Source organism: Ixodes scapularis, unplaced genomic scaffold (assembly GCF_016920785.2).
Source record: "Ixodes scapularis isolate PalLabHiFi unplaced genomic scaffold, ASM1692078v2 PGA_scaffold11__112_contigs__length_91849675, whole genome shotgun sequence".
In the NCBI taxonomy this organism is placed as follows: domain Eukaryota; kingdom Metazoa; phylum Arthropoda; class Arachnida; order Ixodida; family Ixodidae; genus Ixodes; species Ixodes scapularis.
This window is the reverse complement of record NW_024609837.1, coordinates 23,768,645-23,780,972: the sequence shown is the minus strand read 5'-3', so window position 1 is coordinate 23,780,972 and position 12,328 is coordinate 23,768,645. Positions and strand designations below refer to the sequence as shown.

Sequence of the window (12,328 nt, the reverse complement as noted above, 5' to 3'; positions counted from 1 at the left end):
TTGTTATGGAATATCTTTATTATTTTAAATGCATATTTTAGAGGTGTGTCTAAGTCAATGTAACCGTATCTCGGAGGAGTAACGGAGGTATTTAGTTGCCTACGTCACTTAGCATTATATTGCATTATAATCATTTCTCCTTGTGTGACAGGACTCGCCGATCCTGCCAGAATGCCTAAGAAATTCGGAACCAACACAAAATCGGCCGAAGCCAGAGCTAAGAAAGAAGAGCTGAAGCAGGCTGACAAACATCAAAAAGAACGGGCCGCCCAAGATGCCCTGTGGATCGACGACGACAAACACATTGCCCGCAAACAGCAGCGCAAGGTACCGAGCCTGTCAGTAGACCTGTTGCAGAACGATTCTGGGAACTGGCTGTGTAGAACCGACTGTAGCAGACCTTGCAACCACGCTACCCTCATGGACTTTCGCTCTCTTCAGTGTCACGTAATAGAGGCTGGAGCAGCAAGGAGCTTACAGGACGTTCCCACAATATTGCTCTGCACGCGGCCTTTTGGGATTTTTTTATCTGGTCTATTCCACTTTTGTGTCCACTTGTTCCCGTTGAGTGGTTCTTTCTGCTGCATGGATGTCAACATTACTCTCACAGATCTTTAGAATGAAACACCTGTATTTGTCCCTTTGTTACTACTCGGGCCATTAAATGGCCCCACAGAGCATTGATTTTGAGACATTTATGTTGCTGCAGCTTTTTGTGTGCATAGAAGTACAGGTCACAATCTTTATTGTGCAAAGTGAGCACACAGGATGCATACGGTTAACATGCTCAAATATGGTTGACCAGATGGTGGCTAGGGTGGATAATAGAGCTGACTCACTGCTTGCTTGTGGTCATGCTGATGCATGCTACCGCAGGCAAGACGAGGCAAGCTCAATACGAGTGATTGACTTGTCATTAAATGCAAGATTTCTCAATTATCTGATGTCCGAGGGAAGATGTTGCAAAAATGTTCCTCAGAACATGTTTGCAGCATTATCAGTTGCAATAGTGGTTCAAATAATGCTGTGGGCCTACCAACAAAATAAAAATAATTGATGGGTTGTTTCACTGCTGCTGTTAGTGCCGTTTGCCACCGTGGCATTTGCTGTGCTATGTAGTTGCTTGCTTAGTAGTCACTAGGTGAAGCTCTCTGGCAGAGGGACAGCAAAGTGTTCTGACCATTGGGTAACCAAAGAACCTTGTCCCCACTGGACGTACGTCTTCTAGGAAGAGAAAGACAAGAAGAAGACGGAAATGCTGGAGAAGAAGGCAGCACTGAAGCAGATATACGAAGAAGAGATGAGCAGCATCAAGGCTGCCAAGGCCCGCGCTGCAGAGAAGGTCACGCGTGCCGAGATTGCAGCTTTGGCTGAAAAGCAACAGAGTGAGTACTGACATAATGCTCTGAAAACAAGCAATCTAATGTTTGTTTGTCTTGAGAAAACAAAAGAAAACGAGGGAACAAATTATGCATTTAGCGTCTCAGACCGTGTATGTCTTCGTCCCCTCCTTTTTTTTTCTGTGACTTTTTTTTTTTTTTTTGTGTAAATAGAATTTATGCATTTTTATGTTCAGTTGGGTGCACCAAACGATCATGAGGAAGAACTTCAGAATGACCAGAGTGGTTGCGAGTACTCTCACCTAAATTTTTTTAAGGGGTGCTGAACAAAATCTTGACTTTGTTCAAATAGAGCAGCAGCTAAAAAAAAGAAAATAACATCTTTAAAAATAGGTTGCCTGCATTTGGCATTCATGAGTAAAAGAGTGAAGGTAAAATTATTGTGGCTCTTCCTCCTCACTCTTGCTCGAATTGATGCCGGGAGAGAGTTTATATAGCTGATGCGTTTCATTTTTATAGAAGTCGAACATGCGAGATGATTACTTGTCCATATAGCAGGTTCATCCTAGGCAGCATAGGCTCATCGTCGAATCTACCATCTTCTACCTTGTTTCAAAGTGCCCTCATTCGTACAAATGGTTCCAGTATCCCGAATGGAAGAAATAAGAAAAAGAGCACTCCTGAGGTCTTCAACGATTCGCGCACACATACAGTGGTGTCCGCAAGTTGTTCCGCAACAATTTGTTCGTACTGAAACGGTGATAGCTACAGCGCCAAATTCTCTTGGGTTCTGTTACATCGATTGCATCCTGAAGAAGCTCTATGTCTCTTAGCAAAAGTGATGCACAATAAAGAATTTGCACAGAAGAAAAAAAATAATGGACACATACACTCTTTTCAGTTGTCTTTGTGGATTTATAATCGTCCATCATTTGCCCTTTGCGAGTTTTCTTCCTGCTCGTCTTATAGAACATGTTCTGAACTTGTGACGCATTAAGCCTAGGTTTGACCATCGCCCCGGCCCGGCCCCACTGCTTTTCGTTTGTTTACTGACCCCCGCATCGTGCACGGTACTATAGCTCCGCTGCAACGACATAGACTTACCAACAATGGTGCATCGTTTTGTCCGCAGAGCCGCAAAAGGAGGAACTGTTGCTTCATGAGAAGCCATTAGAAGAAAATGTCAACCGGATCGTGGTAGAAGGGGACGAGGCCCGGACGGTTGATGAAGCCATTGCCGTACTCAGGTGAGGCTCCCAAAAGTCCCGCCCTTAATAAGGCCACGGCACCTGGCGTGTTTAGCATCCCATTTTGCCCGTGCGTCGACGGCGGTCCCGAAGCGGCAACAAACTTCGTCTCAAAAGCCGGGGTGTCATGTCAGGTGTCGTGATCTCCCAGCAGGAAGGCATACAAGTTCTGGAAAAACGTGTGTGTTGCCGTTGTTGCAGCGTCCCTGCTCCTGTGACTCTAAACTCATCAAACGCAAAGTTGGGGCCGAAGTTCATAGAGCGCACCGATTGGACTGTCAGGAAGATGACTTCGTGCTTTTGTCGCCGGCATCCAATTGACGCGCTCCGCGAAATTTTGGCTCCAACTCTGCGTTTGATGAGTTTAGGGCCACTGGCTACCAAAGCTTTTGTAAAGCGTCAAGCTGGAGGGCAATCTGAAGCAGAACGGGCGTCTGTCGCATCCGCATCTGCTGCCGCGGCACCACCGCAATCGCAGCGGGCGACGACATGACACTTCTGTGACGTCGTTGGGCGGAAATCGAGGGACCACTTTATAGGGTGCGGTAAATGCACTGGTCAGGAGACACGGAAGGAAGGGGGGGGGGGGGGGGTGCGCTTAGCGTACGATTCGCAGAATTTCCAAGTTGGGAAAGGGGAAATAGTGGGTGCCTGTACGAAGTGGGCACTTGTGCGGCATTTTGCAGTACTTAGTTATATTTTTAGCAACGACTAACCACATTTAGCTACTTCTCTTTAGTAGCATGTACATGCCCGACTCAGACTCTGGCCAAAGGTCAAATTCGGCCCTACATCGGCTTCTTCAGGCATTCTGAGGCCCCAGGTTCCCAGACGAAAACCAAATTTTGGCCCAAAAAGCTGCGCTACTCGAGCGAAGCATAGTTTGTTCAGCAACACCAGCCCACCCCAAAGTCTTCACTTCGTCGTTTCAGCGTCGGCGACGCTCCCGTGGATCGTCATCCGGAGCGGAGGGCGAAGGCGGCGTACGAGGCCTACGAGGCCCGGATGCTGCCGGGACTCAAAGCTGAGAATCCGAACCTGCGGCTCTCCCAGCTGAAGCAAATGATCCGCAAGGATTGGATGAAGTCCCCTGAGAACCCCCTGAACCAGAGGTTCTGATCCGCCCTCATGCCGGTCGCGTCGGCTTTGAAGGGACGGTGCCAGCTGCTCGTTTTAATTTTATTTCGTTGGATTTTCGGCGTGTGTGCATGTGATAAATACCAGAGGCTTTCGGACCTCACTTCCTTTTTTTTTTTTTTTTCGGAACGAAGAGAACGGGTTATTCTCTTTAAACATGATTTTCAGTCTTTAGTGTCCGGAGCATTGACGGAACAGACGAGGAGGTACGGGTCGAGCGCACAACTTTTGGTGAAATTTTAGACTCGCGAGTGAGGATACGGATGAGTTTAGATATGCGTTGTAAGGACAAACTACTATACTCCGTCTCGTCACTTTGCAGACAGCAAAGACTATGGTCCCAGTGAGCCACTCTGCGCGTCGAAGCACGAAGTGCTGTTAAAGCCACGAGCGGAAGAGGGGAAAGCTGCTTTCGTACGTATTCCGAGTCACAGACTAATCACGGAAGGGTACAAAAGCGGCGTCTGGGACATACAAAAGAAGGTCCGGGTAAGAGGGAGTTTCCCTTTCCCCTCCTCTCCAGTTGCTCGGATTACTCTTGCCCCTGTACGTCTGGTAAGGGCCGTGACGTGCTCGACCTCCGTCGCTCCGATTGGCTCGTAGGGGCCGCAACGTTTCGCTCTTTGGAAAGTTACGACGAAACAAAGTACAGCTTGTTTCGTTTGAAGAGGAGCCTTCCAGAAGCCTTGGGGCAGTGGCCAACGTTTAGCGACTCGGCTTCTTGGTCGGCCGAGCCTCTTTGCGGATTGTCGGCTGGCAAACCGAGGCTTACGGAAGGTTTCCGTTCTCGCTCTTTACCAGCGGCGACCCCTTTTCGTTGTTTGTTTTAACTGGCTAATTATAATTTTATGCGTACCAGGTTTCTTGGGAACTGTGTGCTTGCAGGTTTATCGTGCTTTTCTGTGGGCCGTAATCAGCCCGCCTTCCTAGATATTAGGAGGCACGCGAGCTTAGCTTTAATTACTTTTGCGTGGTGTGCAATTGAGGTGGAATTTATTTTTAAAGCTTGGGTGCAGCGGGAGGGTTGTCCTATGCACGGAAGGCGAAAGATTTCAGAAGCGTGGAATGAGTAACTGATTTGTAGTTACAACTTTGTGCAGTTCTTTATTTAAAGGAAGGAATACAAAAGTCTTGTGTAGAGTCTTTATTTACGGGTATGTGATCTGTGCATGCCTATGTAGTACAAGGAACTGTAAAATGGTTCGTAAAATGTGACACGCTCGGAGGTCTGTAAATGGTAAAGGTTTATAAAGACAAGAGTCTGTAAGTATACTTCTTGCAGTGTGTGGAACCTTCATGTAAACAAAAACAATTGCTACAAACAAAGTGCTACAAAAAACGTTCCAAGTTCCTGAGTACACATTTTCAATAAGAACGCAAAGGAAACAAAAAATAAATAAAAAATCTCATCAGCTAGTGCTAGAAGGCAAACTTCTGTCACAATTCAAAATTTTACCAACAAAGGTAAATGAGCAAACATAAAAACAGAAAAATGAGTATCATCAAACAAGGCACAGTGATACTAAAACAAAAGTAAGTTGTGTACTTTCCACACTATTGCACCCATGTTGGCAGAATTAAAGTTACACGAAACACATGATTTTTTTTTTATGCATTTGTGATGGCTGGAAATGTTTTATACTACTTTTCTAAGAATTCCATTAACTAATATTTAAAAGAAGTCTTCTTTTTTTTTTTTCCATATCGCCAGGAGTTTGGATTGCATGACTCGTCTATCAGGCAGGTGCCATACAAATGCGTACTCTCATCCAGAGATGGCCAGTCTTGTAATAGACTACAAAAACAACCCCCCCCCCCCCCCCCCTGCATTATCAAGAAAGCTCCACGAGATGTCTGTTACGAAAGACACGTTGGATTATGACAATGTCGGCGACAAGCACTAAAAGTTGTTCAAAAGAAGTAGCCACAGGTCAGGGGATCCACAATCAAACGGGGAAAGTGCCAAATCGGCACAATTTCTGTTTGTTTCGCAGAACCAGGTGCAATTATGTTGCAGGTCATTGCTGTCACATTAGCGTATCTAACAAGTCGGCTATGTAAAGTGTACTCTTCCTCTGTGCACTAGCTGTAAAATTCAGCAGTATCAACCCTAGTCGGAAACGATGCAAGCCAGCCAAGGCACTGCTTTTTACCTTACAGCAAAGGGGCCCTGAAGCAGTTTTGTTTACTCGTCAGGAAACACTGTCTAGAATGTATTTCCGACGCTCTTCCACTCGCGTCGCTTTTTCTCCACTTGCTAGTGGTTGTGCAAAGAACTGTTATCCCGCAGCAGAAATTTCAACTCTTGGCCAGAACAACCGATGTTGTGGTCTGCCGTCATCGACGTCAATCGCAACCGCGTGTCTGGGTTGGCAATGCATCGAGCATGTGGCATGTCGCATACATCGCAAGAGCCTGGCAAATCTTATCACAACACCAACTGGACACGAGACCCCACTCCGCCGAGCATCGACAGACCATTTGTGTCTAATCAATGTGCCGCATTCAGCTGCGGTAAAGGTGGCCGCAAGCCTCACTATCGCATTGGTAACCTTTCGAGAAGAGATGAAAACAAATGGTCCACCACTGCACTATTGAAGTTACACAGCAAGTGAATCGAGACAATCGCAGCTCGCACATGTTGGTACGCTTGTGTTAGTACTATGCCCCAAAAAAGCTAATCTTCTAAGCGAAACATTGGCTCTTATCCCAATTCCTCTTCCCAGGTCGTTCTTATCATAATTTGCACTTTGGTTGGTTGTGCACAGCTCGGTAAAGTTTGAGCCCGGTACCATTGTTTTGTGGTCCCTTTCGGCCAGCACCGGAATTATAAATCTGACCGAACGAAATGTGCACGTGCTCGGTTAATTAAGATGGATGTTGCGAAAGACCGACTGCTTTCTGGATGACTTGCACTATCGCTGTCGCCGCTTCATCGTCCGAACGAACAACTTCGTTTGCGCTGGTGGCGGGTGGGGGCCGAGGGGCGTGCACAAGAAAGCGACCGGAGGTTTCCAGAAGGTGCAGGACTTCCTTCGTGTCTTGTTTGACCTAGAACGATGAAGCATCTTTTGCTCACTTGTACACAAGATAGAAATTAGAATAAGATATAGCCTAGTCTAAGAGGTACGGTCAGCATCTCGTTGTGAAACAAGCGAGGATTGTGCTGTAAATTAATAACTTTGGGAGGCATTCGTCCATGGAAGCTAGGCGCACAGTGTGCCAAAGGTGAGTTTCGGATCATTCTGTGCGTTGGCCCGACAAGAATGCTTTTGGCCGTCTACAGTGGTTTTGTGTATGAGTGTCTCGAAACACACAAACTTTCCAATTAATGAAGGTTGTAGAACAGTGACACAGACATTGTACACGGTTGTACTTATATACATAGTCTTGGCTTTAAAAAAGAAAATGCTGAATTCATATAGCACAGTGTGCATAAGCCTTAGATGCTGCTGCACCATAAAGCCACAATCAACATTCAACTCTTAATGCATATTTCGTATCTTGATTACATAGCATGCTGACTGTCAATCATTGCATCATTTTCCAGGAACTTAGCCAGCGACAATGCAAGAAACATTCCCATGTTCGAAAACATGGAAGTGCCCAAGAAACAGACAATACTTTGAATACTATCCATACTTCTTTAAACGGATACTGAACCGAAATTCACAACCGATTTTGCAAAATAAGGTCGCAGAAGCTTTGAACAAAATGCCACGAGCTCCAAAACATCACTCGTACATCGATATCTCAGACGGATGGCCGTACTTTTGGAAAAGAAGGGCGCAATCAAGCGAGGGCTATGACGTCATTGTCCTCCTGGAAAATTTGAGAATGAGGGGAAGCGGCCCCGCTTCTCTCTTTCTTGCTCCGGTTCACCAGCTTAACGGGACGTAGCGAGGAGAAGAAAGAATGAGAATCGAGACAAGACTTGTCTCCTCGGTCGTATTCAACCGCGCACTTCTTTTCCGTAAATACGGCGATCCGTTAGAGATATTGCTGTATGAGTGATGTTTTAGGATCTTGCAGTGTCCCGCCTGTCCGTCCAGCCTTGTTTTGTGAGCTAGAAATTTCGGTTCAGCATCCCTTTAACTGGAGGGGGGGGGGGGGGTCGCAGAGTATTACAAAACTAATATCTTGTAGACGTGGTGAACGAACACTTACGTTGGATCCAGGAAGCAAGACGGTCACTCCCCATGGGGGCAGGTAAAGGGCTCCCATCAATGCCTCTGTGTTGTCCGCAGCCACCACCAAAACATTGAGTCCTTGCATTTGTGAAATCTGCACAAAAAGCATGTAAAACTGACTTAAACAATGAGTTTTAATGACATGGTTATAAAAATGCATGGAAAAAAAACCCCAGAAAGTTTGAAGAAAAGATGACCAACACATGGTGTAGTGTTGACTAGTTTAATCAAGAAATGGTGTAATACCACCCCTAAATTAAAAAAAAAAAAAATTTACATGATCAAGGAAGGAAAAGCAGAATTCTATTAGTTCCTAAAACACTCTCATTGTTTTTGCATTATGAATACATTTAACAATATCGAAAACTGTTTTTTTTTTTGTTTTTTTTTTACGGGATAGTTGCCAGGAAAGTTTTCTCATAGAAAACCAAGAATGTATCAATGGACTGTACCTGCTCCTCCAACGACAGCTTGTTGTAGTTGATTCCAACCACTTCGGCAAAATTGACAATCTCTTTGACAGCTCGGTTCCAGTATGGCATACTGATATCCTTGTTCCTGCAAAAAAAAAAAAAAAGAAGTTGGGGGCAGTTAACCTGAGCAAGTGGGCAAAGCTGGTCAGTCCTCTTAGGCCTCATCCACACAGCCGTCGTTTCTCCCATCCCGTCACCGTCGCGAGGGGCGTTCCCGTCAGGGGAGAGGATTTTCGGCCCGATTTTCGCCGGAACGTTGTGCCGCGCCGGGTGACGTAGGGAGCTGCTCTACGACACCGGCGTCCCGGCGGATGATGGGAGTCTCGCCCCCATCGAAAACCGACCAATCACAAAAATAGAAAAGTTTCGCCAAGTTTGGAAGATTTTTCATTGTTCGGTTGCCAACAGTGAACCAACGCTTGTTGTGTTGTTTTTCTTGTTCCTTTTCGGCGGGAATTGCTAATAGCAGACGCAAATCCTTAATTTACAAAAAAAAAGAAACATGCGCACTAATGTTCAGGCACAAGTATCTCTTTATTTGTAAATTAAGTTGAATAAATAAGCAATCCGATCCAATCCAATCCTGCTGTCGCGGCCTCCTTCGCTTTGCTTGCGCAGCCTGCTCGGACACCCCGCCATCGCGTTCCCGCCCCGGAGTGCTCCCGTGACAGTGCCAGGATGGAAGAGGCACCGGCTGTGTGAATGAGGCCTTAGGGTCCTCATTTTTCGCAAAATCTTCCATTTAGCGTACATTTTTTTTACAATCTCCGAGAAAGAACAAGGTGTTGCACATATTTTGATCTAAATGCATTTTATTATCTGTCTTGCAAGTAACAGTTACGATCGCCCTTTTTGCAACCTAATATCTCTTAGTATTATGGTCGTTAGATCTTGACTGATATGTCAGACTTCACGTCAACTCGTAATCCCTGATGCAGGTAATAGCCCCCCCCCCCCTTCCGTTCTTGGCTGCACGTGAACTGTGATTATGCGGTTTCAACTTACGCATACATTGCAGTTATTATATACCGCTTCACGTCGAGTCCAACAGAAGCCGACGCTACGACTCAAGAAGCCAAATGGGTAGCTTCACAAAAAAAAAGTGCGGAATCATGGGGCCTTTATTGTGCGTGACTAAGGGTCTAGCTGGGGATAGCAGAAGCACAAAGACAATGAGTGCTGCAATGATACACTTTTGGCACAGCACGATTGACCTTGTCAGATCGTAGCGTCGACTGCGGTCGAACGTGGTGTTGAACGAGGTCACAGCAAATGCAGGTAGCTCTAAAAGCAAAATGGCACTTACGCTCCACCGAAATTCAACGCCAGCCCCACTCGAGGCTTCGACCCCAGGTGCGTCTTTGGAGTTTTCAGTCCGAGGTTTCCGCGGAGCCGGCTCACGAATGCCGAGACGAGTTTTGGGTCGGAGGCATCTGTGATCGGTATCTGGGGAAGGAAAGGTAAACTCGAGCAAACTTCCGACGAACTCCGGAGGCGTTTTTGGTGAGCATATCTGAAAATCTGCTGCCAGCATGAAGAATGTTTAAAGATTGGCTTACCCCAAAACTTGCCTTCCGGAAGCAGATGGTCTTGTTGACAGCCGAGAGGCGTTTATCAAGCGGTAGAACACTGTGCGGTCCCGCTAAGCCCTGGAAATGATTTAGAAATGATTTAGAAAAGCAACTAGTTTGTTTGTGGTATACTAGTGCAGCTTACTAACAAAGAGAATGTGTAGAGGTTATGAAGGGACATGGGACTTATAACCAACAAGCCTAATTCGGTTTACACCAAATGTACAATTCCACAAGTTGTAAGATTACAGCTTTGAGCTCCAGGCACAACTGTATGGTTCCCAAGACACTTCTGTCAGATAAGCATATGCACAATGATACTTGGATTTCCTGAGCAACATTTAAAAATTCCTGGGGCCTGGGAACAAAAAAAAAAAATGGGCAGGCCATAAAATTTTGTCTATCTTTGTGTGTTTTTTTCCCCCTGGTCTTGGTTTTGTGCTATTTATATAGTTTACCAGCTCACATGTCTCTCAATTATTCTTTTTACTCCTTCTCAAGCTTCCATACCCTGAGTTTAAAAAATAATATTTTAAAATTTCGCAAATTGAAAAGAATTTAAAGGCAACAAACCTGAATCATCTGGTTTTCAGGCCTCATTGAATCCAGGAACTCTTCTGCGTCCCAGTCAATTTTCTAGACAAAAAATTAAAGAAAGATTCGCACGGTGCCTCCGGTTCAAACACACAACACATCTCGTATCTGCCTAACCAGCCTAATCAGCTGACAAGAGAACTTGGAATTAATTATTTTGTTTCTCAGCGACATTCAATCTATTTATATTAAAAAATCAGGCTTTCCTCCTCTCCTCGTATCCCATCCTCATCGCCAAAAATGTGCCAACTTGAAGGTTGCAAAAAAAAATGCCATCTCCCTGTTTATCAAGATCCCAATGAAGAGTTTGTTGTCCTTCTGAAATTTCCCCAAAACGTCTTACCAAAATTGTATGTGCCACCACACATGCAATATGACTGTGAAATACCTCTATGCCACTTTACTAATATGCAGTTCCTAATGTACAGTCTCCGGCAATATGAAAGACCCACTGGGAGCGCATGGCCGAGGCGGGGGCGCTGCAAGCGCTCCGGGCAATTCCATTCTGCTTCGAGGGAAGGACGCTCACTCGGGCTCAGCCAAAGCGAAATGCGCTTATCAGATTGTGCTGAGCCCCGAGTGAGCGTCCTTTTGTCGAAGCAGAATGGAATTGCCCGGAGCGCTCGCAGCGCCCCCGCCAGCCACCGCCTCGGCCACGCGCTCCCAGTGGGTCTTTCATATTGCCGCAGACTGTACTATAGAGAGGGAGGAAGAGGGAGGGGGTGCTAGTGTACTGCCTAACCCCCCCTGGTGGCTATGATATTGAGCCAATAGCTGCACCCCATTCCGACACCCTTTCCCATTACTTCGCTCCTGTGTGACTAACACGAGTAAGTGTGATCCTTACAGGGTTCCCATACGCAGCTATCGCTTTAAAACAAGAACTTGCTTACCCCATCATCTGCTCCTTGAATCCCTGGCAGCAACACAGTGCCGTCCACCTCTTCAGATGTAGATGGGCCATAGAGAATGTGGAGCAGAGGTAAGAGTGTGTTTCTGAGCAGGCTCGGTGTACTTCTGCCTCGGCGAAGCGTGAAAAAGTGTCCCTTTTCGAAGATTTGGTCGCACGCAAGCAAGCTTGCGTCTTCTTTCCTTTTGGACATTAGCTGCCAGGTTTCGGCTGCTCGGCACAAGGGTTCTTCGCTTGCGGCTTCTCCGTAAGTTCGTAAAGTGTGGCCTCCTACATCGAACACAATGTCTGCAGCTTGGCAGTATAAGGTGTCTGATAAAGAAGATGAACAAGATGTCGACCTCTCGTCGCATTTTAGGGATGTTCCTTCGCTGAGCAGAATGAGGAGTAGCCAGAATGGTAACCGTGATATCCAGTGTACTTCTGAATTTTGCATCTGAAAAAAAGAAAAATAATAATTTGCTTAGAAAATAGCGCAGAAATTCAGTGTTGCATGAAGGAGTAAAGTCCCATTCGCGAAGTACCGTTTGCTTACGTTACATTTACGTAAGCAGAGTTACGACCGCGAGTTCATTCGAAGCATGGACTTGGGCTCACGACGGTCGTATCACGTTACGAAGCAAAACATAAGGAAATGGTGCTATGCGAATGGACCTTTTAAGGCTCGAGAAAAAAATCTAAGGATAAACTGAAAACACGTTAATTAACGGTAGATAACGGTTTGCCGCTTCCAAACAGCGCCCCCATTCAGCAGACCGCGAGCACGCGATGGAAAAGTTACCCGTCGCGCACGCTTATATCGTAAATACTCGCATTTGTGTTTGAATCTTGCTGACCATAAACACGGCATGCAGCTTCGAACTCAT

The 12,328-nt window shown here is 46.0% G+C and overlaps 2 protein-coding genes across 3 annotated transcripts in view; one reads left to right on the top strand and one right to left on the bottom strand.

Moving 5' to 3' along the window:
* LOC8036664 (coiled-coil domain-containing protein 124) overlaps positions 1-4,996 on the top strand; it is a 12,114-nt gene extending 7,118 nt beyond the window's left edge. For both annotated transcript variants that reach the window (XM_042288844.1, XM_029994887.4), the window contains exons 2-5: positions 152-327; positions 1,229-1,385; positions 2,473-2,587; positions 3,520-4,996. In XM_042288844.1, the coding sequence (XP_042144778.1) occupies positions 172-327; positions 1,229-1,385; positions 2,473-2,587; positions 3,520-3,706 (615 nt within the window). In that variant the 5' untranslated portion in view covers positions 152-171 and the 3' untranslated portion in view covers positions 3,707-4,996. The remainder of the gene's footprint in view (positions 1-151; positions 328-1,228; positions 1,386-2,472; positions 2,588-3,519) is intronic.
* Positions 3,801-12,328, bottom strand: LOC115332502. The gene is made up of 8 exons (XM_042289152.1): positions 12,299-12,328; positions 11,446-11,898; positions 10,532-10,594; positions 9,947-10,036; positions 9,694-9,833; positions 8,367-8,472; positions 7,892-8,008; positions 3,801-6,775 (listed from the first exon to the last, which is right to left on the bottom strand). The coding sequence occupies exons 1-8, from the start codon at positions 12,326-12,328 to the stop codon at positions 6,593-6,595; spliced, it is 1,182 nt and encodes a 393-aa protein (XP_042145086.1). The 3' UTR covers positions 3,801-6,592.